The 25,048-nt window shown below is 39.9% G+C and overlaps 2 protein-coding genes across 7 annotated transcripts in view; one reads left to right on the top strand and one right to left on the bottom strand.

Annotated features, from left to right (window-relative positions):
- ASB7 (ankyrin repeat and SOCS box containing 7) overlaps positions 1–1,844 on the bottom strand; it is a 52,938-nt gene extending 51,094 nt beyond the window's left edge. For both annotated transcript variants that reach the window (XM_030317502.1, XM_030317503.1), the window contains exons 1-2: positions 1,256–1,844; positions 999–1,092 (exon numbers count right to left, since the gene is read on the bottom strand). The gene's annotated coding sequence lies outside the window, so the exon portion shown is untranslated. The remainder of the gene's footprint in view (positions 1–998; positions 1,093–1,255) is intronic.
- A 192-nt stretch (positions 1,845–2,036) lies between these two features.
- On the top strand, positions 2,037–24,691 carry LINS1 (lines homolog 1). Of its 5 annotated transcripts, XM_032593576.1 has the most exons (9): positions 2,106–2,969; positions 12,701–12,809; positions 13,992–14,156; positions 16,283–16,783; positions 16,894–16,983; positions 17,839–17,980; positions 18,857–19,447; positions 21,053–21,224; positions 23,063–24,691. In XM_032593576.1, the coding sequence occupies exons 4-9, from the start codon at positions 16,361–16,363 to the stop codon at positions 23,943–23,945; spliced, it is 2,301 nt and encodes a 766-aa protein (XP_032449467.1). In that variant the 5' UTR covers positions 2,106–2,969; positions 12,701–12,809; positions 13,992–14,156; positions 16,283–16,360; the 3' UTR covers positions 23,946–24,691. The 5 variants fall into 5 exon arrangements, with proteins under 5 accessions (XP_032449469.1, XP_032449467.1, XP_032449466.1 ...); XM_032593575.1 differs by having other exon boundaries at positions 12,706–14,156; XM_032593579.1 differs by having other exon boundaries at positions 12,701–14,156; positions 17,875–17,980.
- Positions 24,692–25,048: the final 357 nt, after the last annotated feature.

Raw genomic sequence — 25,048 nt, 5'->3', positions numbered from 1 at the left:
TTAGGAATTACATGAATGTCCTAAACTTACCTTTGGTGTATTTTCCAGAAGCAGCAACAAAATACGACGACAGAAATGTGATCACATGAATTAGATGCTTAAATTTCAATCTAACAAATTATCTGTAAGGATTTTGAAATAAACCTTATCTATGAAGAGTGCAAGAATAAAGCCCTAGATTCTAAACACACCAAAACATCCCTTTGTTTTCAAATTCTTGAGTGTCAAATGATTAACAAAATATTGTATGAAGTTTTGTAAGTTCTTCTGGAAAATCTAAGGTGTCACAAATATTACTTATCGTTTTATAACAGTTTCAGAACCCATTCACATCTGTCAACAGAAACACATAAAAGCCAGAAGAGTTAGTTACAGGTGCTTCAGGAGCAAATATTGCTTTCATACTATCCACACTATTAAGGTACACAGATTCACTTTTCACTAGCAGGAAAAGTCAAGTTATTTTCCAAAAGTCATAAATTGCAAGCCATTACCGCATCTTCCTCTACCAAACCCTTGTCTGTTAGTTAACTCAAAAGATTTTCTGACAGAGTTAGAGGAAAGGTGATAGGCAGACATAAGGGGAAAACAGAAAATTGTGGTTTAATTAAAAAGTAGAGTCATTCAGAATTAACAAGCAATTAACAAGGAATTGAGGAATTCCTCTGGGAGTATAAGGTTTGGGGGGGGGGGGCTACAAAAAGGTCTCAAAGTCTCAGAGCAGGGTAAATGGTACAGTGTACAGAAAGATAATGCAAAAAAGAAAAAGAAAAAAAGAAAACACAATGTACAGAGAAGGGAAAATATGTTTCTGGGATAGAGAAGTTATTATTAATTAAAATCTTAGGGATCAGGCACCGGCAGAGTTTTGTTTTTGCTGGGACACTGGGTGCCAGGAAAGACTTGCATTTCCAGGTAACCACGCTGAAAATAAAGCAATGCTTAATGAGATAGGGGCTAGAAATAAACAATGGGGGTGGGGAGATCTGGCTTATTACCTTTATACAGGATGCTGGTCAGAGGCTCTCTGCTGCTTCTCTGGTGGGTGGCTTGACCCTTCCTGCTCTCTCGTCTCCTCTAGCCAGCTCAAACCTGGAAAGCAAAAACCAGTGAGTGGTGCAGTGACCCAGGGGCGAGGAGGAAGGGGCTCTGAGAAGGGGTAGCAAAAGGAAGAGTGATAAGGGCAGGCAGGAAGAAGCAGTGATTCTTCCTCCCCGCCAGTCCCCTTCCCCTCGGGGGAGGTAACTGACTTTACCTGTCTCCTCAGCTGCTGCTTCTCTTCCTCCTTTCAGCCTTCTCCACACTCACCAACTTCTCCATTGAACAAACATCCCAGGCAGGGCCGGACACGGGTGTTCCTGATCCTTCTTGGTGCCTCACGGCCCCAGCCCGCCGAGCATCCAGACAGCCGAGCAGAATGGGGGCGACGGTCCTGACCGCCGGGCAGCCTCGGGGCAGGGGTGCAGGGAGGAAGTCCCGGCTCGGGTGGGGGGGGCAGTCCCGGTCTGAGGGCTCGGAGCAGGGGGCTGCCGCGCTCCGGGCCGGAGGCTCCCAGCTACCGGAGCACACGAGAGGTCTCGGGGCAGCGAGGTCCCGGGTCATACAGGGTCCGAAGTGCCAGCCGCAGGGGCTCCAGGCAGGGGGCTTTCGGGATGCACTTTGCACTGGGCCACCCCCGCCCCCTCCCTCCAGCACTTTGGGGTCACTGGGATGGGACCAAGCCTTCAGCAGCCAATCAGCGGCCGCACTGGAGCCTGAGCCCGGAGCCGTAAACCAGGTCCGGGGTGGGTGGGGGTGGGGGGTGGGGGCGACTTGGTTGGTTGGTTGCTTCCTTCTCCCCTCCTTACCCCCAGCTGCCCCCACCCCTTGCCTGCCGTAAAGCCATCTGCGCATTCGCGACAGTTAGAGGAGGCGTGCCGATCGAGGCTGGGACTCGTCTCGGATTGGCCTCACTCATTTCCCCCTCGGCTTCCCCACTGTGGCTTCCGATGCTCCGCCCCTGGCGGAGGGACTCGAAGCCGTTGCTAAGAGACACTGTACGCCGAACGGGACCTCTGCGCATGCGGAAGGAGAAACTAGCTTATACTTTCCGCAAAGTACGGTGGCCCGGAGGGCGCTTTTGTGGGTTAGGATCGTGGTGGCCAGGCTGAGTCTCCCAAGCCAGATCCCTGGCAGGTAACTGGGAGCGGCCGCGGAGCTCGGCGGCGGGGGAGGAATGTGTGCCGCCGACTGAAAGGCAGATCAGAGGGTCTAAGGTTGGGGTGGCCGCAGTCCGCAGGAAGCAAAGAGAGGGGCACCCTGTGTCGCCGCCCCTCCTCAGCGCTTTTCAGAGGCGGGTGCCGGGTCTGTGGCTCGTCTTTCGGTTCCCGAGGCCCCTTTACCGACCAGGCTGGGCTTGCCTCTCCCGGAGAGGAGAAGAGGACTCTCTTTGGAACGGTGGTAACGCTGCAAGAGCTTTCCTGCGAGGATAGCGACCCGCACGGATTTCTGACAATGGAGGGGAAAGGAGAATGGAAAATAATGCGAGATGGACGGGTTTATTGAGTGCGTGTATTCATTTAGAAAGTGTTAACTGGCTGGACACGGTTCTAGCCGGTAGGGAGACAACAGTGAACAAGAGAGGTGCGATCACCTGTCCTCGTGGAGCTTTCGCTTTAAAATAGGAGACAGATAAACACAAAATTATCACAAAGGGATAGGTTATATAAAGAAAGTGAAGCAAATAATGGGATCGAGTTTGACTAGGATGTGATGACTATCTGAGATAAGTAGTCAGGAAAGGTCTCTGAGGAAGTGATATTTGAGCTGAGATCTGAATGAGGAGGGGCCAACCGTGCCAAGATCTGGGGCGATGGGGTGGGGATAATTTTGAAGGCAGGTGGAATCAACAGTACAAAGGCTCTGATGCTGGAATAATCTTTGCTGTTTAACAGCAACCGCAAGAAAGAAGACCCCCGTACTTGAGCAGAGTGAGTAAGAGGGAGAATGATTGGTAGTAAGGTTGGGGGTGTGGGAAAAACTGCGGATCTTTGCAGGACATTGTAAGCCATGTAGGGAAATCACAATATCTTATTTAGTTTTTGAAAAAATCCCTGACTGCTCAGGGGGAAAGACTGTAGCTGAGAGCGGGGTTACTGCAAATCTGGAAGGCTATTAGAGTAATCTAAACAAGCATTGACATTATTTTAAACTGAGCCATCTGATATACCAAACATTTGGCTACCACCAATGTCTACATAGAAAGGCCTATCTGATTATATAAAGGAAGTAATTTAATATGCCAATTACTTTTAAGTAATAAGACAAATTAAGATGTGTGGCCGGTGGGGGTCGCTGCAAACACTTTGAATTTGCACGCCCCCCCCCCCCCCCCCCCACGTTGTCTTCTACACTATTCTTCATTCTGGAGTACATGTTTTGGTGCTTTCCTCATGAGCTACATACTGGCTTATGTAAGCAAACACCTCAGTCCTGCCCAGGGAAGCCCATAGTCAAAGTGTGGGTAAACCAAACTAGAAAATATTTATAGACCATGCAGTGAGATAAATAGTCTGAGGGAGCACTTGGCACGGCCCCCTAATCCTGAGTTGGATATGTGAAAGCCTTCCCCTGGACCGCAGGTTTCCACATTAAAGGTTGAACGTGGGAGGGAGAAAGTTGAATGTGATTTAGTCAGAAGGTGCCAGGCAAAGCTTGGGAACCCTTAAAGTGCATGGTTTTTGAGGACCTTAGAGAAATCCTGTAGCTTAGTTTGTGGGGCAGAAAGTTGAAGGGATTCCAAGAGGCAGATCTTGAAGGACCTCTAAGCCCTGTCCAGGGGTTTGGACTTTTTCCTAAGGAAGGTGGAGGGGTTTTTCAGAGGAAAGTGGGTGTGATGTGGGCTAAGAAACAACCACGTAGCAAAAAATCTGTTGGTTTGTCGGGGGCAGAAGTGTTGTACTGCAGTAGTGGCTGTGAAAATGGAGAGAATTGGGGTGAGGAAGGGTTCCAGGAAGATGTCTGAGTTTCTAGCTTGGTTGACTCGGAGATACACCTAAAGTGAGATGTAAGAGAAAACAAGTTTGAGGGACCTTAGAAGTTGAGCTGAATTTATGCTAAAGGTGCCTGTGGGACCTCCAAGTGCAACTCTCTGATAGCGTTTTGAGTCTGGAGCCCAAAACTCTCTGGGCATACTTGGGTATAGCACCCAGAAGACAGTTAGACCCTAACTGGATTCTGGAGTTGTTAGCATAGAGATAATAATTGAAGACATTGAGAATCCATGAAATTGCTCTAAGAGAGAGACTGTAGAGAACTGAACACTTAAAGATGCCAACTGTTTTTCTATTTTATTGAGAAATAATTGGCATACACGATTGTGTCTGTTTAAGGCATATGGCATGATGGTGTGATTTTTATAAATTGTGAAACGGTTGCCACAGAAGGTGCAGCTAACACCCATCTTCTCATATAGACACAATAAAAAGAAATGAAATAAAAAAAGGGAAAAAAATGTTTTTCTCGTGATGAAAACTCTGAGGACTTACTCTCTTAGCAACTTTCCTGTATGTCGTACAGCAGTGTTAGCAATAGTCGTCATGGTGTACCTTACATCCCTAGTATTTATTGAACTTATAATTGGAAGTTTGTATCTTTTGGCCACCTTCCTTGAATTCCTCTCCGCTGCATTGTCTGCCTTTGTAACCACAAGTCTTATCTCTTTTTCTATGAGTTTGGAGTGGTCTTTTGTTTCGATTCCACATATAAGTGAGATTATACAGTATTTTTCTTAGCATAATGCCTCCAAGGTCCATGCGTGTTGTTGCAAATGGATTTCCTCATTGTTTATGGCAGAATAATTTGCCATTGTATGTATATTACACAACTTTTTCATCCATTAATGGACACTTACATCACGTCCATGTCTTAGCTATTTAAATAATGTTGTTAGGAACATGAGGGTGCAGATATGTTTTCAGGTTGGTTTTTTTTTTAATGCTTTTGGATATATTCCCAGAAGTGGAATTTTTGCATCATATGGTAGTTCTGTTATTAATTTTTTAAGGATCCTCCATACTGCTTTCCAGATTCCAGAGTGGTTGCACCAATTTACATTCCCACCAATGGTGCACAAAGATTCTCTTTTATCCACCTCTTGCCAGCATTTGTTAACTCTTTTTCATGATGGCAATTCTTAACAGGTGTGAAGTAATATCTCATTATTGTAGTTTTAATTTGCATTTCCCTGAGTGGTGAGGTTGAGCATCTTTTCATGTACCTGTTGGCCTTTTGTATATTTTCCTTGGAAAAATGCCTATTTAGCTCTTTTGCCCATTTTTATTTTTTTAATTATTTATTTTTATTATTTTTTATTTTTTAATTTACATCCAAGTTAGTTAAAATATAGTGCAATAATGATTTCAGGAGGAGAATCCAGTGATTCATCCCCTACACATAACACCCAGTGCTCATCCCAACAAGTGTCTTCCTTAATGCCCCTTGCCCATTTAGCCATCCCCCCACCCACAACCCCTCCAGCAACCCTCTTTTCTCTATATTTAAGAGTCTCTTATGTTTTGTCCCCCTCCCTGTTTTTATATTCTTTTTGCTTCCCTTCCCCTATGTTCATCTGTTTTGTATCTTAAATTCCACATATGAGTGTAGTCATAATGATATTTGTCTTTCTCTGACTAACTTTGCTTAGCATAATACCCTCTAGTTCCATCCACATTGCCGCAAATGGCAAGATTTCATTCTTTTTGATTGTCAAATAATACTCCATTGTGTATATACACCATGTCTTCTTTATCCATTCATCTGTTGGTGGGCATTTGGACTCCTTCCATACTTTGGCTATTGTCGATAGTGCTGCTATAAACATTGGGGTGCATGTGTCTCTTCGAAACAGCACACCTATATCCCTTGGATAAATACCTAGTAGTGCAATTTCTGGGTCGTAGGGTAGTTCTATTTTTAATTTTTTGAGGAACCTCCGTACTGTTTTCCAAAGTGGCTACACCAGTTTGCATTCCCACCAGCAGCGCAAAAGTGTTCCTCTTTCTCCGCATCCTTGCCAACATCTGTTGTTGCCTGAGTTGTTAATTTTAGCCATTCTGACTGGTGTGAGATGGTATCTCATTGTGGTTTTGATTTGTATTTCCCTGATGTTGAGTGATGTTGAGCATTTTTTCATGTGTCTGTTAACCATCTGGGTGTCTTCTCTTGAAAAGTGTCTATTCTCATGTCTTTTGCCCATTTCTTCATTGGATTATTTGTTTTTTGGGTTTGAGAAGTTCTTTGTAGATTTTGGATACTAACCCTTTATCTGATATGTCATTTGTAAATGTCTTCTCCCATTCTATTGGTTGCCTTTTAGTTTTGCTGATTGTTTCCTTTGTTGTGCAGAAGGTTTTTATCTTGATGAAGTCCCAATAGTTCATTTTTGCTTTTGTTTTGTTTCCTTTGCCCATTTTTAAATTGGATTATTTGTGGTTTTTTGGTTGAGTTGTACGAGTTTGTTGTGTATTTTGGACATCAGATGTACGGTTTGCAAATATTTTTTTTCCATCCTGTAGGTTTTCTTTTCACTTTACTGATGATTTATTCAGCTGTGCAGAAGCTTGTTAGTTGGACATAGTTCCACTTGTTTATTTTGTTGCTTGTGCTTTAGCAGTCATCCAAAAAATTACCAACACCCATGTCAAGGAGCTTTATTCCTGTGTTTTCTTATAGGAGTTTCATGCTTCTTATATCTAAGTCTTTAATTCATTTTGAGTTAATTTTTGTGAGTGTAAGATATGGACCCAATTTGATTCTTTTACATGTGAATATCCAATTATCTCAGCACTATTTATTGAAAAGACTGTCTTGTCCATTGAATATTCTTGAATCCATGGTTAGATATTAGTTGGCTGTATATGTGGGGATTTATTTCAGGGCTCTCAATTCTGTTTCATTGGTCTGATTGTTTTCATGCCAGTTTTGATGGCTATAGCTTTATGGCGTAGCTTGAAATCAGGAACTGTAATGTCTCTTGCTTTGTTCTTTCTTAGGATTTTTTCTGGCTTTTGGGGGTCTTTAGTAGTTCTGTGTAAATTTTAGGAGTGTTTTTTCTACTTCTATAAAAAAATACCATTGGAATCTTAATAGGGGTGGCATTGAATCTATAGATGACTTTTGGTAGTATTGACATTTTGACAATATTAATTCTTCTAATACGTGAACATGAGATACTTTTCCATGTATTTTGTCTCTGAATTCTTTTATCAGTGCATTGTGGTTTTCAGAGATCTTTCACCTCCTTAGTTACATTCATTCCTAAATGTTTTTGTTTGTTATTTATTTTTGGTGCTATTACATGTGGGATCAGTTTCTTTATTTCTTTTTCAGAAAACTTGTTACTGTAACAAAATGCTACTCATTCTCATATTTAATTTTGTATCTTGCAGCTTCACTGAATTCTTTGATTAGATCCAACATTTTTTTGGTTGAGTCTTTAGGATTTCCTTTATGTCAAGTCATGTCATCTGCAAATAGAGATAGTTTTACTTCTTCCTTTCTAATTCTGATACTTTAATTTAATTTTCTTGCCTGATTGCTATACCTAGGACTTCCAATATTGGAGAATACTGGGGCATGGAGAAAGATGAAGAGTAGAACTAGGAGGGCAAAGCACGCGACATGCTGTTGGAAGATATCCCTTCTGCGTCCATCTTTTATAGGGGAGGGAGGTCCTCTTGAAATCACAGTTCACCAGCTATGTTCCTTTTGTCTTCCAGGCCTTGTCAGTGCCTTAGCCTTGGCCTCCCCTGACTTTGGCATAATCCTTGAACTTTCTGTAGACTCTAACTAGACTCATTTTATTTGTTTGTTCATTCATTTGTTTGTTTAGACATAATGATTGCTGTCTTAGTTGGGACAGAAACCGGAATCATGGAAGGATAGCCTTTGTTTAGAAGTCTCAACTTCTGCCTTTAGAATCACAGCATCTTCATTAATGGAGCAATGTAGATTCAGTGACCTGTGGAGCTGTGATCAGATTTGAACTTACTGTTGCATTTGGCCAAAGCCCAGTTTTGAGTTTTTCAGTCAATTGACAAACTATAGTAGCTTTTCATATAAAGAAAAGCATTTTTTCATTATAACAATGACCATGAAAGTAATTATTTTTCTGTATTCTGAATTTAAATATATAGGTTATCTAAAGAAAATCTCCTAAAGAGATAGTGGCACCTTTTTTGTTGTTGTTTTTATTTTCTGCATACAAAAAAGGTTAAATTACTAGCAGCTTGTTTTTTGATAATTTTGAAATTGGGTGATGGCAGAATGTTTTCTTTTTTTTTTTTTTTTTTTTTTTCAACGTTTATTTATTTTTGGGACAGAGAGAGAGCATGAACGGGGGAGGGGCAGAGAGAGAGGGAGACACAGAATCGGAAACAGGCTCCAGGCTCTGAGCCATCAGCCCAGAGCCTGACGGGGGGCTCGAACTCACGGACCGCGAGATCGTGACCTGGCTGAAGTCGGACGCTTAACCGACTGCGCCACCCAGGCGCCCCGTGAGAATGTTTTCTAATGAATAGACTGTGCACTTAAAATTTCTACCTATTTTTTACTTAGGAATATTAAAGTTTTTTTAATGTTTATTTTTGGGAGAGAGAGAGTGAGAGAGACAGAGTATGAGCAGGGGACAGGCAGAGAGAGAAGGAGACACAGAATCCATAGCAGGCTCCAGGCTCTGAGCTGTCAGCATAGCCCAACAACATGGGGCTCAATCCCACGAATGGCGAGATCATGACTTGAGCTGAAGTCAGATGCTTGACCGACTGAGCCACCCAGGCACCCCTTACTTAGGAATATTTTTTAAGAAAATACTTTTTAGGGGCGCCTGGGTGGCTCAGTCAGCTAGGCATCCGACTTCTGCTCAGGTCATGATCTCACAGTTCCTGAGTTCGAGCCCCACATCAGGCTCTATGCTGAAACCTCAGAACCTGGGGTCTGCTTCAGATTCTGTGTCTCCCTTTCTCTCTAACCCTCCCCTGCTTGCACTCTGTCTCTCTCCCAATAACAAATAATAAACAAAAAAAAATTTTTTTAAATACTTTTTAGCATTTTAAAATGCCATTCTGCTTAGTTTTCACTCTAGGAATTTTCAGAATCAAAGTTCTAATATCTTTACATTTAGATAAAGTTGATATTAATGTAATTCTATGCATATTAATGCTTGGGATCAGAAGGCTGATGTCTGTAGCTGAAATCATTATGTTTTCTTCTTCTTCTTCTTCTTCTTCTTTTTTTTTTTTTTTTTTTTTTTTTTTTTAGGTAGGCTTCATGCTCAGCTTGGAGCACAACATGGGGCTTGAACTCATGACCCTGAGATCAAGACCTGAGCTTAGATCAAGAGTTGGATGCTTAACTGACTGAGCCACCTAGGTGCCCCTGAAATTATGATATTTTTAATTGAATTGTTAATTTTGAGAAATTGTAGATTCACATGCAAGTGTAAGAAATAATACAGAGAGAGACTGTGTACCCTTTGCCTAGTTTTCCAATGGTAGCATCTTTCACAACTATCGTACAGTATCAGAAGCTAGATATTGACATTAGTACAATCACTGATCTTGTTCAGATTTCCTGTTTTACCTGTGTTCATTTATCTGTATGTATATTTAGTCCTATGCAATTTTATCACATACAGCAGGTTAGTGTTGCTCTCACCAGTTCCATGGTCACAAGGATCCCTTGTGTTGGCCTGTATAATCCTACTGCTAAGCGGGAGGGGCCCTCCCTAACCACTGGCAACCACTAATCTCTTCTCCATCTCTCTAATTTTGTCATTTCAAGAGTAGAGCCGTACAATATGCAACCTTCTGAGATTGGCTTTTTTTCTCTTGGCTTAATTACGTAAGAGCTATCCAAATTATTGTATTTATCAATAGTTCTTTCCTTATTGCTGTGTAGCGTTCCAGTATGGTATGGATGTACCACAGGACAACCATTCATCTATTGAAGAACATCTGGGTTATCTCCAGTTTTTGGCTATTATAAATGAACCTGCTGTGAACTTTCATGTACAGGTTTTTGTGTGAATGTAAGTCTTCATTTTGTTGGAATAAATGACCAGGTGTGTAATTATTAGGTCATATAGTAGTTGCATGTTTAGTTTTTTATTTTGTTTTAAAGATCTTTTATTTTAGAGCAGGTTTAGGTTCACAGCAAAACTGATCAGAAAGTACAGAGATTTCCTGTATACATACCTCCTGCCCTTCACACATGCATAGCCCTTCCCTGCATTATCAACAGCCCCCCATCAGAGTGGTACATTTGTTACAATTGATGAACCTACTTCCCAAGTCCATAGTTCACACTAGGGTTCACTCTTGGTAGCGTACATCCTCTGTGTTTGGGCAAAGATATAATGATACATATCTACCATGATAGGATCATACAGAGTATTTTCACTGCCCTAATAGGGATGCTCCCCTATTCATCCCTTCCCTCCACCCCAACCCCTGGCAACCACTGATTTTTTTACTGTCTCCATAGCTTTACTTTTTCCAGAATGTCTTATAGTTGGAATCATACAATATATAGCCTTTCACATTGATTTTTTTTACTTAATACTATGCATTGAAAGTTCCTTTGTATCTTTTCATGGCTCAATAGCTCTTCCTTTTTAGGACTGAATAAGATTCCATTGTCTGAATGTACCGCAGTTTCTTTATTCATTCACCCACTGAAGGATATCTTAATTGCTTCCAAGTTTTGGAAATTTTGAACAAAGCTGCTGTGGACACTTGTGTGCAGGTGTTTGTGTTGACATAAGTTTTCAGCTCCTTCAAGTAAATACCAAGGAGCACAACTGGTGGAACATATGGTTAAGAGTATGTTAGCTTTTTAAAGAGACTCTACTAGACTGTTTTCCAGAGTGACTGTACCATTTCATAATCTCACCAGCACCATAAGAGTGGTCTGGTTCTCCATATCCTCTCCAGAATTTGGTGTCACTAATTTTTATTTCAGTTATAATGATACTGGTATTTAATGTGATTTTAATTTATATTTCCCCAGTGGCTGATGTGGTTGAACATCTTTTTAAGCACTTATTTGCCATCTGTATATCCTCTTCAGGGAAAGGTTTGTTCATGTCTCTTGCCCATTTTCTAATTATTATTATCTTTTAAAATACTGAGTTTTGACAATTCTTTATAGATTTTTAGATACTAGCGCCATGTTGGATATGTGAGTAGCCAATATTTTCTCTCCATCAATAGCTTGTCTTTTCATACTGTTAATAGGGTCTTTCACAGGGCAAAAGTTTTTAATTTTGTTGAGGTCTGGTTTATCAATTTTTGTTTTTATAGACTGTACTTTTGGAGCCAAGTTTAAGAACTTTATGCCTAACCTTGAATCCCAAATATTTTTCTCCTGTTTTTTTTTCTTTTTTCCTAAAGTCTTATTTTAAGTCTAAAGCCCATGATCCATTTTGAGTTAGTTTTTGTGAAGAGTTGAAACTATTTTAAGTGAAGTAAAATCAAGGTCTTAATCACTCATATTTATACCGCCTTTAACTGTTGATGGGCTGATGTTGATGTATGATGTGTGGATACTTTGGCTTTTCATCTTGGGTTTGATGTATCTTCTGAAAGTAATTTAATATAAAAATTCAATCAAATGGATGTCCTGATTAGTGTTTTAACCTTTGGTTGCTGAGTGTCTTTTGAAAAAAGTAATCTTGGTTTGCGTTGGGAAGTTATTTGGTAATTGACCTTGAGTTTAGATTTTGTGCAGCATGTGAAAATCATTCTCAGACTAGGTATTCTGCTTTACAGTATTACGGGAGAAAATCTAGAAAGTGTTGAAGATTAGTCTGTGTGAATTTTCACTCACAAAGTTTTCGATTTGGAAGCTTATTAGAGCTCCTCTGTTCATCCATTGTCCTGAGGCTTGGAGCATCAGACAAAACTTGAGGAGGACCCCAGGCTTTCAAATCAGACTTTGTCAGTTCAAATCCTGACTCTGCCACTTAACTCTTTAACTTTATCTCTCCTTGCCTTAATTTATTTATTTGTAAAATGGGTATGATAATTATCCACCTCATAAATCTGTTGTGAAACTATCACTCACTTGGATCAGTGTCTGGTACATAGTAGGCACTCAGTAAACTTTAACAATTATTATTCCCAAAGCATCGACTTTATGTGAAGATGAGTGGGAATATATTGTTTTTATATTAAGACAAACACAGTTTATTAGAAATAGAATATGCAATTCAAATCATTTATAGCACTTCAACAGTAAAAGAGAGACTGGAGGCAAATTTTATGCTTATACTAGGTATTCCCTCAGGCAGTCTGGTGGTGGAGTTCATTCTCCTCTGCCAAGAGGCCTTTTCTGAAAAAAACTCTTTGAAAGACACTACCCATTTACTGTCCCAAACAGACCTTTCCTAATATTTGTTTCCTTCTCAAGCTAGACATATTTCTCACGTATATCTAGCATGGCTTGCTCAAAAGCTTGTCTGAGGGGTACACCTTCCTCCATCCCAGGCTGGTAATGAGCTTGAGATGTACCAACCTTGGAATGACACTTCAGGGGGAAAAAGTGTGGTTGGTCAAACCCCCTAGTTCGTTTTTGCAGGATTTGTCCTTTCATGTAATACTATAATTCCTTTCACAAAAAAAGCTATCATTCTCCATAGGCTGCTCACAGACGTTTGTTTCAGTGCAGGTTTCTTTGGCCAGCATCAGTACTTGAAAAGACATTGTCATGAGGAAAGATTGATGCTTAGTCACAGAAGAACCAGCCTAGCATCTGTCCTCTTCATTCATTTGGTGCGTGTGAAGGGAAGGAAAAATCCTTCCTCCATCCTTCAAGCTTCAAGACCTTCCAGCAGGACTGAGAATTAAATTTACATGAGATGGATTAACAGAAAAAAAGTTTTATGATGTGTGCACAGAGGCCCAATAATGACCGGGACGCCTAAAGAAATGACCAAGATAAGCGGTTTTTATAGTTTTTAGACAAAGAGACAATAAATCTGTGAGGAATTAACAGGACAGAGAAAACTTAACTTCGGGAGCTTTTATTAGTAAGGAATTGTAAAGAGAATTTGGGCTGGGGGAATAAATTAGTAAAAAGTCACAAGGGTTGTTATACAGCCTTCTTGGCTCTAAATTCCCTATCTCTAGAGGTAAGGGCATCTCTACCTCCTGATACAGGGAGGACACCTCTCATGGGAGATTTATTTCCTGCTTTGGCAGGGACAGCGGGGGAGGGTCTGAGCGTTCTTGACAGGCCATCTCTTAAGTAACTTTTATTTGAAATAATCAATGTGCCAAAGTGGCACCTTTCGGGGCAGCCTGTCCTTGGACCTGCTACACCTGCCTGGCATGTGTGGGCCCCCGTTGATGCTTTTGTTTTTTTTCCTCTGTCTATAAAGAGTCATTTTGAAAATGTCTCTCCTTGATTGAAAGTTTATAACTTTTAGATCTGATTTCTCGCGACCACGCTTACCAGAGAACCTGGGTCCCACTATGACAGAAAATAGCCCATATCCCCCCTGAAATGCTCACTTTCTCATTTGTTTGTTTATTTATTCATTTACTGGTATCCACTTCAGTTTTGAGTGCTGAAATGGCCCTTTTCCTAGGTCAAAAATGGTTGATTAGCAGCAATCTTATTCTCATTCATGGTAAAAATTCAAGAACTTATAAGATATATAGAAATATTATTGGAAGTGTTTTTACTGTTGTAGCATTGAAATAAAAATAATTTCTTTTGTGGCTAAAAATTATAATACACTCACACATGTGCTATTAGTTAAAACCTAAAATAGTCTATTGTCATAGGATATTTGACATACAAAAGTGTCAGTAGTTTATGTCAACTTAAGTAAAAGATGTTATTGGTTTTATTGGGAAGAAATGTTACTATCATAACTAAAATATAAAGTAAAGTATAATGGAAATGGACTTTGAAGTAGAATATGAAAACTAGTTTCTGATTTGTGGCAGACGGAACTCACCAGACAATTAAGAAGATAAGTTTATTCAGGCTATTGCAAAAGGGAGAATGTTCATTAATAGAATACCTCTCAAAGAAGAAGGAGAGAATGTGAGTTTTTATGAAACAAGGGAGTCAGTGAGGAAGCATGGAGGGGAGTCCTATCTGGGAATGTGGTGAGCACTTTCTTATAACATTAACCATTTTTGCTTTCTGGGAGCACAGTGTTCAGGGTAACAGATAACACTGAACTTTGTCAGATAGAACAAAGTTACCGATAATTACTTACATTTCCAAATGATGTGGGATGTATGCCACAGTTTGAAAAGAGGATTCAGAGAAACTTAACCAAAGTTTCACTCATAACTTTACATTAAAATTTACAGGTTTCTTAATACTTACAGGGCAAAAACAAGGCAGTTCTTCTTGGCGGAGGAGAGAGTAGGAATCAGGAGTTGAAATGCCCTAGAAGCTAAGCCAGGGAAAGAAACCTGTAGTGAGGGAGGTTTAAAGACCAGGCAGGGGCAAGTCAGTGGGCCATACTGTAGAAGTGAGACCAACCCAAAGTAAGTGACAGGACTCCTAGTAGGTTTCCTCCAGGGATGACTGAGGTTAAAGATGGGCAGGGCATTTATAAATGGGCCAGAGTAGATGAGGCAAGGCCGTGGAGTTTATTAAAGGGTAGATTGTCAGACAACAAAATCATCACCAGTACACAATGAACTTTATCGGCAATTGTATTTAACTCATTAACTAATGAAAGAACTAGGCAAATGTCACAAATGGCCTAAAGAGGAAAAGTTAAAGAGCCACATGAGTTTATATGGAGTAAGAAATGTGGAAATAAATTTACAAATAGAAAACATAATTGGCTTTTCCCACCGACGGGAGGGTTGCCCCTCCGCAGACAATTATTTACATGATTTGGGGGTTCCCCCTTCCCCCCCCCCCGTTTTAGTGGGGTTTTTTTTTTTTACATTCTTCCCCCCCCCCCCCCCCCCCCCCGTTATTCTCAAGTTAGTTAAATACGGTGTAGTCTTGTGTTTGCATGTTGTAAGACAACAATTATTTGCATTGCTATCAGTAATCTACAATTTACAAAGGTGTGAAATAGCTCAAAGGCTATGAAAGGACTGAGTCCCAGAGGATCAGATAATTTCCTGAGGCTCAGCATTCCATTGGATTTTCAGTAATCTCTAGTTTCTGCCAAGATCCTAAATTTTTCCTCATCATCTTGCTCTTTAGTAACTACATTAATACTCCTATTACTCGTAATATTTTCTGTTCTATTCATCTATCAGTGATTGTCCTTATTCCCTGCTTTATAAGCCATGCCTGACCCCTTCTCCCCACTCTTGCTGGTCTCCATTGTGTCAGAGTCAGGGACACCCGAATGTCTAAAGTTGTATCCAGCTACAAGTACAGTGTGCTCCCGTTTGGATTACTTTTGCTTATTAACATCTTGTTTTTTCCCTTGGGATGGCATTTTTAAATTTTTTATTAAATGTTGAAAGCGGTGACTAAGGATCTTTATATTATCACTAAATTGAAGTTGGGAATTAATCATCATAACCACAATAGTTTGACCACATAATTATCTAACTAGGTTTTCATCTGTACATTGAAGGTAAAGTGTTTTTTTCTTAGTTTATTTATTTATTTTTGAGAGAGGGAGAGAGAGAGAGAGAGAGAGAGAGAGAAAGAATCCCAAGCAGGCTCCACACTGTCAGCACAGAGCCCGATATGGGGCCCAATCCCACGAAACATGGGATCATGATCTGAGTGAGCCAAGATCAAGAGTTGGACACATAACCAACTGAGCCACCCAGGCGCCCCTGAGATGAAGGTTAATGAATTGGAATTGAGCCCCATGGGTCTCAGCCTGAGTGGGTTTGCCCCCAAGGGAGGTGCTATAGGCATCTAGTGGGTAGAGGCCAAGAATGTTGCCATGCCGCCTACAAGGCACAGGCCAGCTTCCCCATAACAAAATTATCCAGTCCTGAGTGTCAGTGCCAAGGCTGAGAAGCCCTTGTGGCCCACTGAAAAATGTTAGAGGGAAGGTGAAATTTCTGCTCCGATAAAATTAAAAATAATTTTATGGCCTTAAATCTTACAGAAAGCATGCATTTCGTTTTTATGGTCTTAAAATAATGTTCTTATTACCAGTTTTCCATTTTAGAAATTAAGCAGTCGTCCTTACCTTTAACTTGAGAGACTAATGATTAAGTGGAAACAGATGCCTTTCCCTTGTACTACGATGTATATAACACTTGTAATTTAAAAATTATTTTTCCTATTTTAGGTTTCACTGAAGAACCCTCTTAGAGATTCATCGCATTTCTAAGATTAATATTTACAGTTTGGAGTCGTCAGCTTTCTCATGAGATGTATTTTGGCAGCCAAAATGAAAGCTTTTTTTGAAGTGTTAGAACAATTCTACAAGAAGGTACTTCTGGGAGCCACACTTGAAAATGAGAGCCAGGAATACATCTTTTATCTCAACCCAGCAGTTTTAGCTCAGGATTGCTCTACAGCCGCTTCTCCAGAATGCTCGAACCGCCGTGGTGTCCAAGGCAGGCACCAGCCACCCAGCACCACGTTGGGTACCATTTCCGTAGTGTCTGTATGTTTGAAGAGACACTCTCCGACGTGCAGCGCCCGAGAAATCATGCTCCTTCAGTTAACAGTAATCAAAGTGATGATAACCAGAATATTGTCTGTTGAAACTGACTTCCACGCAAAGGAAAAATACAGAGATATAATTACAATTCTTTTAAAATCCTCTGACATCGATTCAACCTTAGTAAGCCATTTGTTTTTTGTGGATTTTTTTTTTCTTTAGACGCAGATTTTTAGGACAAAAGTTTTGACAACATTTGGCAATAGTGGATAAACTTATTTGTTTTCCCGTAGACCTGTATGTTCCAAAACTCGGATAAATTGTTATGTCACATGGCTGCCAAGTGCCTTGCACTACTTCTGTATTTCCAAATGAGAGAAGAGGTAAGATAAGTAATCAAATTATGTTACTTCTTTTATAGTTTCTTTAAAATTGTTCTTTGGCCCTCGATTTTCCCCTTCAGATGTTTGTACCAATAAAATGTTTGCTCACCTAAGAACACATAAATCCACAAAAGTGTAAGAATGGAGTAATATAATAGTGACTTGTATCAAAGATTAGAGTCTTAAGTATGTTGTAAATCATTATAAATCAGATTCTTCACCTCAAGGATGGGTTTCAAGTCAGTCCATAACTTTCTTCAGCTTCTCAGAGGAGCAGGTAGGCCTGCTTCCTTGTCTCCAAAGAAAGATTTAGGAACCCCTGCTGAAGACCAAGACCATTTTTACAGGTTTAACATAAATAAATTCTAAGAATGGTCCTCAGCATAATATTAAAAAAAAAAAAAAATACAAACAAACAGCATCAGATTTTTCTCTTATCTCAGAATTCGTTAATAAATGTAAGCACCTACTGATTTATTTTAGCTATAATTCCTTGTTGTTTTCTCAACATTTTTGTCCTAAATACAAAAAGGTGGTATTTGTAGTAGAAAATCTGGAAAATGGGAGAAAGTGTAAAGAACAAAATAAAAACCACACGTTAACCACACATTATCCTACCACCTAGAAGTAATCACTGCTAATGTTTTCATGTTCACTGTTGAGAGTTTATTTCTATGGCATATTGAATTTTTTAGCTAAAGAATATTAGGATATTTGTGTCCTTGTTTTCCAAATACTCTGCTTTTTTTCCCCCCAAGGGAATAAGAAATGTTATATGGAGTTGTATATAATAGGTAATTTGTAATTATAAAGAAAATTTTATGTTATAACTTCACTTTTTGTTTTTTGTCGTAGATAGCATTAAGTAATTCCTGGATTGCTTTTTGCCAGACAAATCTTTCTGAATACCCTGAAAATGAGAAAGCAGTGTACTGCCTCTGGACCCTTACTTTTATAATAAAGGAAATCTTTAAAGACACATGTTCACAAAAAACAGGTACAAATTATGGTCCCCCATAAATGCCATTCTTTTGCTCCCAAGGGGCGTGATGTTTATAATGAAGATTAAAATTTATTTTACAGCATCTGATCTGTCCTCATGTATGAAAAACTAAAGACTTTCCCTCCAAATTTTTTGACTGAAGATACCTTTTTAAAATAAAACATAAGACAAAAATTAAACCTCTTTATTATTATATATCCCTTTCATAGTCTGATGCCATTGATATTTGTAAAAAGGATAATTAACCATGATTATTAGCTTTTATTCTTTTGTTTGTTCATTTGTTTCAAGTTTTTATTTAAATCCTAGTTAATTAAGACATAGTGTAATATTGGCTTCAGGAGTAGAATTCAGGATTCATCACTTACATACAACACCCAGTGCTCATCCCAGCAAGTGCCCAGCTGAATCCCCAGTACCCATTTAGCCCATCCCCCTGGCCACCTCTCTCCCAGTAACCCTCAGTTTGTTCTCTGTAGTTAAGAGTCTGTTTTTTGGTTTGCCTTTTCTTTTCTTTTTTCCCCTGGGTTCATCTGTTCTGCTTCTTAAATTCCACATACAAGTACAATCCTGTGTATTTGTCTTTCTCTAACCGACTTATTTCGCTTAGCATAATTCACTCTAGCTCCATCCACGTCATTGCAAATGGCAAGATTTCTTTTTGATGGCTGGGTAGTATTCCATTGTGTATAAAAACCTCCTCTTATTAGCCGTTATCCTATGTATCTTCACTTGTTCACATGAGTGAAATAATCCAAATCCATTTTTCATCGTGTAAAGTGATAGTATTTATAAAAATTGAATTGTAAATTGTGTTTTAAGAAGCCTTTGTTTTTCTTGTTGTTGATATTACTGTTTTTATCATTGCAGAAATTTTAAAGCAGTTCCTGACCCTTTTTGACACTGCTTTTGAAGTTTTTTACAATTCCTTATTTTCTCAGCATTTTGAAAGCTGCCAAGACACCTCTAAAATAATAAGCAGCTTGATATGTTCCCTGGAATTGCTTGAACTTCTTATAGCTTCCAGAGTCCATCTGAAGCTACATTTCACTTGCCAGAGGATTCTGTTTTTGAAACCCTCTTGTGTGCTAGGTGTTATTACCTGGCCCGTTCAGGCTTTTGTCAAAAGGAGGTTCATCGTATTCATCAAAAAGTGCCTTCTCTGGAAAGTGGGTGAAGATCTGTGTCGGGGATCTGGCCCTGCCCTGATGCCACCAGATCAGCATTTAGGTGTAGACATGTTGGCTTTAGCTGATGCTGTTTTGCAAGCTGTGGATTTGGGCTTATTGCGGACATTGTCTGTCCACGGAAAACCTCCCTTCTTCGGTGGAGATGAAGTTCAACCTGCACATGAGCGTGTCCCTGGTCCAGATCATGTAATCCTCAGAGCAGCAAGCCTACTTATCATTAAATCCTTAGAAATCAAGTTTCAAAACTGTGCTTCAGCAAATGAAATGAAAGGTAATTCTCTGAATTCCTTTTGTGTGCAAAGTGACGAGTAATTGTTTAGTGATATAAAATAATTCATAATTATCAAATCTTAGGACTATAACTTCACTAATCTACATGTTATCATAGTTATAATTTATTAAGTTTTCTTTTAAAAAAAGAATTAGAATTCCCTTAAGAAACATGTCAACTTTGGGGCACCTGAGTGGCTCAGTCAGTTAAGCATCTAATCTCCACTCAGGTCATGATCTCACAATTCATGAGTTCGAGCCCCCCATTGATAGTGCAGAGCCTGTTTGGGATTGTGTCTCTCTGCCTCTCTCTCTCTCTTTTAAATAAGCTTTAAAAAAAAGAAGAAACAAGTCAACTTTTTGTGGGCTAAACTGAATTCATATAGTATAATTAATGACAAAAGTTAAAAAGGTGTTATTGAGTCGCCTCAAGGCAGGTGATATAAGTCTGTTCAGTTAAGATATTTGTACTATTTCATTCATATTCTGCTTCATAAAATTGGGGTAACTACTAATGTAGATAATGGATAACTAGGAAATGAATTGAAACTAACATGTGAGAAGTTACACTGATTAAGAAATTGTTGCATATAGGGGCACCTGGGTGACTCACTCGGTTAAGCGTCTGACTTCGGCTCAGGTCATGATCTCATGGTTTGTGAGTTCGAGCCCCATGTCAGGCTCTGTGCTGACAGCTCAGAGCCTGGAGCCTGCTTCGGATTGTGTGTCTCCCTCTCTCTTTGCCCCTCCCCCACTCATGCGCGCGCGCTCTCTCTCATAAATAAACTTAAAAAAAATAAAAAGAAATTGTTACATATAATATTCAGGATCTTAACTCCAAAGACTTCTGTTTAAAGTAGAATATTTAATTTAGGTGTTGGGGAAGACATGTCCTCCATTTCATGTGATAAAAAGGAATAGTAGATGTCTCTAAACAAGCAACATATAGTTTCACTGAAAGGTTTGAATTGTAAGCCGTGACTTCCCTGCGTTGCTTTGAATGGATACCATTTACCGTATCCTAGATACATCCTCACCCTGTGCAGTTATAATTTACAACACTAGGTGGCATATGTTCTACAAGTCAGAGTTTTAAATTGCGGTTACAACTCCCCAAAACTTTTTTGGTTTTTGTGCTTGATAGTAGTCTTTCTTTTAATACTTTAAATATTTAAACAAAATTTTTTCCTGTTATTTTGAAGGCAAAATGATTTTTTCTTGGTTGCATTGTCGCTTCTAGTAACAGACAGCTGCAGCTTCCAGCGAAGTGATTTCTTTTGTCTGCTACTCCTTCATTTGTATGTTTCTAGCAAGAATTCATGTAACTCTTGCTTCTCAGAGAGCATCCATTATTTGGCACTTGTGGCAAGTAGATGATCTGGTTGTACATTTTAATTGTATCTTCTTGAATGAGTCACTTCTTTTTCTCTGATGTTCAGTTTCCTAATTTGCAAAAGAGAGCTCATCCCTCACAGGATTTTTGAAAAATGTGAATTATGATGATAATGCATGTTGGAATACTTGAAATGCTATAGTTTTCTATGTAGCAAGATATAAATGCATTCCTGAGCTGTTGCCTGCTCTTTGAAATTTGCATTTTTTGAAGTTGGTTTACAGAATTTCATGGCTGAGTTACTGACCTTCTTAAAGCCTCACCTTCAGCCCTCCCTTCAGCCACACAATGCATGTGAGTGGATCTCCAGGGTCTTCATAGAACAAGACGATGACATGGTGGAAGCTGCCAGAGCATCATTGGGCATCTACCTAACGTTGATCAGGCCAGTAGATTTTAAAGTAATTGTAGTAACGACATGCCAGGAAAGCAGAAAACATTTTTAATAATGTGCTGGACATACTGTTTACTTTCCATCATTAAGGGGGGAAAAAAAATCCGTAACAATCTTGTGGTTTCCTTATAAGTTCCAATTCCTTTCTCTAACCCTGCCCTACATGAAAATGAGATTACATTTGAGTTCTCGTTATGAAAACTTGGCTGGGTAGGCAGATCTAAGGCAGTAGAACCAGACCAGGGGGCTGGAAAACTCGGGTTCTGGTTACGCTTCATCAGTTTCACCTGTGCGATCAGGAGTACGTTAGTACCATTGTCCGAACCTTAATTTAATCGATGTTCAAAAATGCTTTTCACCCCCAAGACTAACTTTCCCATAATGAACTTCTAGGACTTTCACCTTTTTAAAGGTGAGTACAAACGTGTAAATAACCAAAGCAGCAGCTCGAAATTTTCATTTTAGTATACAGTTGCACTGAGGCTGATACCAACCTGATGCAAATATGTGAAATTGGTCATGAAGTTTTGTTAGTGATGACATGGTTTCCGCTGATCCTGTTTCTGCTTTAGTAAAGCAGCTGCACATGGGGTCATATCATCCCGTGGCAAATAGCTGTAATCAGCTACGGAGTTAATAACTGATGACCTTTTACACTATTTCTGCTCTGCTTTATTAAAGTCCTAAAGTATTTGCCTTATTTCCATTTCTTTCTTGGCTTCAGAGAAAGGGATTTCTTACTAATGACCAACGGCACAGTGTCACGCTGCCAGTTTCTGACTTGTATTATGGCCCTGCTGGCAGTGGCTGCCTTCAGACTGTAAGTGTTTGGGGCCAATTTTCAAAAGGTTCTAATCAAGAACACAAAATTCCTGCATGTGATTTGAGTTAGGCTCCAAAACGGTGAGACACAAATTCAATCTGAAAATACACATGCCTATTAAAATAGATCTTAGTTGTGCTCAAAGCTGACTTCTTACTCCTCAGGAAGGAGGAAACCTCTGAATTAAATTTCTAACTTTCTTAATTTCACTATGTCCAGAGAGGCATGTGCTCATCATGCCCTACGTATTTTTCCTAATGTAGTTGTATCTGTTAAGATTGTTTGGTTGTAAAAGGACCAACACAAACTGGTCTAAGAAAAAAAAAAAAAAAAAAAAAAGGAATTTATTAGCTCAAAATTAGAAATTCCAGGGGGTCATGTTGGCATCAGACGTCACCGTATACACAGGGATACAGTCACATCATTGATCATCACTCTTCTTCTCTGCACTCATTCTCAGGCAGGGCTGCTGGCAGTGCCCAGCTGACACCAGCCTTACAGTTCCAATCTTTAATAGCTCTAGCAAAAGTCCCAGCGGGAGGATCTGATTAGCCTGCTTGGGTCACAGATTCATCTAAGGAAGCAGTCATTGTAGCCAGGAGCGTGAGGCACTCTGACTGGCGGTCTGGGTCACGTACCCATCCTTATTGAGGAGACCCTGGAAGGAAAGGAAGGAGGTCAGTCTCCAGCCCCCACCTTACTCCATGCAATTAGTTACCTGTAGGCGTGAGGAACTCTGATGTCAGGACAGGAAGACAGAGGACTTTTTTTGGCAGACAATAACTAGTACTGCCAAGGTCCCTGAATTTTACTTATTTTATTGACTTGGGTTATTATATAGAGTTTGTAGAGGAAGAGATTGTTTTGATGTTTTTTTCTTTGAAGATAATGCATAGATTAGAAGATAATCTGATAGGTGAATTTGTGGTATGTGAATTATATCTGTTAAAACTGTTATTTTTGTAAAAAGTCATTAATCTGAGGTCTCTGTTGCCTTTATTTTCAGAGAATGTAAAGCTGCTGAAAGGTTGACCCAAGAAAAAGAAATGTGCAACCATCACACACATGAATATGGCTATAATCCACACTGCGTCTTCTTATTCTTACTAAAAAATATAGGATTTGATGCTTCAGTTCTTCTTGACTTTTTGATTTCATCGGAAACCTGTTTCCTTGAATATTTTGTTAAATATTTAAAGTTACTACAAAAAGACTGGACTGACTTTTTCACGATCTGCAAGTATTTTGATGTAACCAAATCGAAAGACAACATAAATATCTGTGCTTGTAGCCCCTCACTTGTCCAAGACACGAGCAGCAACCAAACAGAACTGAGACCTTCGGCTGCTCTTGGTAATCACAGAAATGCCCGTGCTTCCGGCTCCTGGGTTTCTGATGCCTCTTCCAAACCTCTGAACCAGCTTGTGATGCCCAAGGAGACCCCCGCCACGCTCCTGGCTGATAGCCCGTCTCCCCCACGAGCTTCTCAAAGTCTGGTAGATTATGACAGCTCTGATGATTCTGAGGTAGAAGGCACAGACCAGCGTTCAGCAAACAGTAAACAAGTATCTTTACACCAAGAAGCAGTGAAGAAATTTCAGGACACAGTTGGAACAAGTGGGGATGAAAAAGAAGTGAGCCTCGAGCCTCAGTCAAGGCCTCTGGTTCCCAAACAATCTAATATTCTCTTCTCCGTTGATTGGGATACAGTCCCGAATAACGTCTCTGAAGTGGGACTGTCTTCCAAAACACTGAAGTGCTTTGAGGAGCTACAAAGTGCTGTTTACCGCTTGCAGAAGAAAAATCTTTTCCCGTATAATCCCACAGCACTTTTAAAGTTGTTAAAATGTATCGGGGCAATATATAATGAGAGTATGAATGCCTTGTAAAACGGTAGCACTTTATTTCCAGGAGCTGTTTTTCCCTAATGTAAATTGTGCCTTAATGAGATAATAGTAAAAAAACAACAAACAAAAAACCAAAACACCCTCACAAGCATTCTCTAAATCAAGTCTATCTTTTTGTCCTTTCGAAGTAACCTAGTGACTGACAAATATACATCAAATGCCAAGTCACCTGATAAATCACTTGAAATTTACAGGGTTCAAATTTGGGTTGGTCATTTTGTTAGGTTGCTAGGGCTGCTGTAACAAATTACCACAAAACTTGGTGGTCCAAACAACAGAAATCTATTCTCTCATAGTTCTGGAGACTAGAAGTCCATAATCAAGGAGTCAACAGGGCCATGCTTTCTCTCAAGGCTCTAGGGAAGAACGTTCCCCGCCCCTTCCTATCTTATGGCGATTGCTGGCACTCCATGGTATTCTTCAGCCTGGAGCTGTGTCCCTCCAGTCTCTTCCTCTGTTGTCACATGAGGTTTTCCCTGTATGTGTCTATCCAGTTTCCCTCTTACAAGGACACCAATCATTGGATTAGGGTCTGCTGTTGTGTAGTATGGGCTCATCTTACTACATCAGCAAAGACCCTATTTCCAGATAAGGTCACAGTCACAGGTTCTGGGTAGATGTGAGTTCTGGAAATGACACTATTTAATCCAGTGTTATTTGTTATTTCCCTCTGAGGTATTTACATGTAATATGATACATAACTTAAAATCTCAGTGACTATCTCTGTATATGTAGGTGTATGGTCTGTTCTGTGAAAAGGAGTCTATTCTTTAAAACACATTTTTCAATCACTAGATAATACTTCTATTTAAAATCGTTGTAAGTTGCCCCTGGTGCCTCAGTCGGCTAAGCATCCAACTTGATTTCAGCTCAGATCATGATCTCACAGTCATGAGATAGAGCCCTGTATCAGGCTTAGTACTCATTCAGGTGGAAGTGGAAAGATCAGTGGAACTAAAAAGAGGACTGCTAACTGAGACAGCAATGAGATGCTAATGTTAACCAAATAGAAGTGCAGAGGTCAAGGGGTGCCTGGGTGGCTCAGTTGGTTTCACCCCAGGTCATGATCTCATGGTTTGTGGGTT

The sequence above is a fragment of the Lynx canadensis genome, chromosome B3, assembly GCF_007474595.2.
Source record: "Lynx canadensis isolate LIC74 chromosome B3, mLynCan4.pri.v2, whole genome shotgun sequence".
In the NCBI taxonomy this organism is placed as follows: Eukaryota; Metazoa; Chordata; class Mammalia; order Carnivora; family Felidae; genus Lynx; species Lynx canadensis.
Note: the sequence above shows the minus strand (reverse complement) of the source record. Positions and strands in the feature narration are given on the sequence as shown.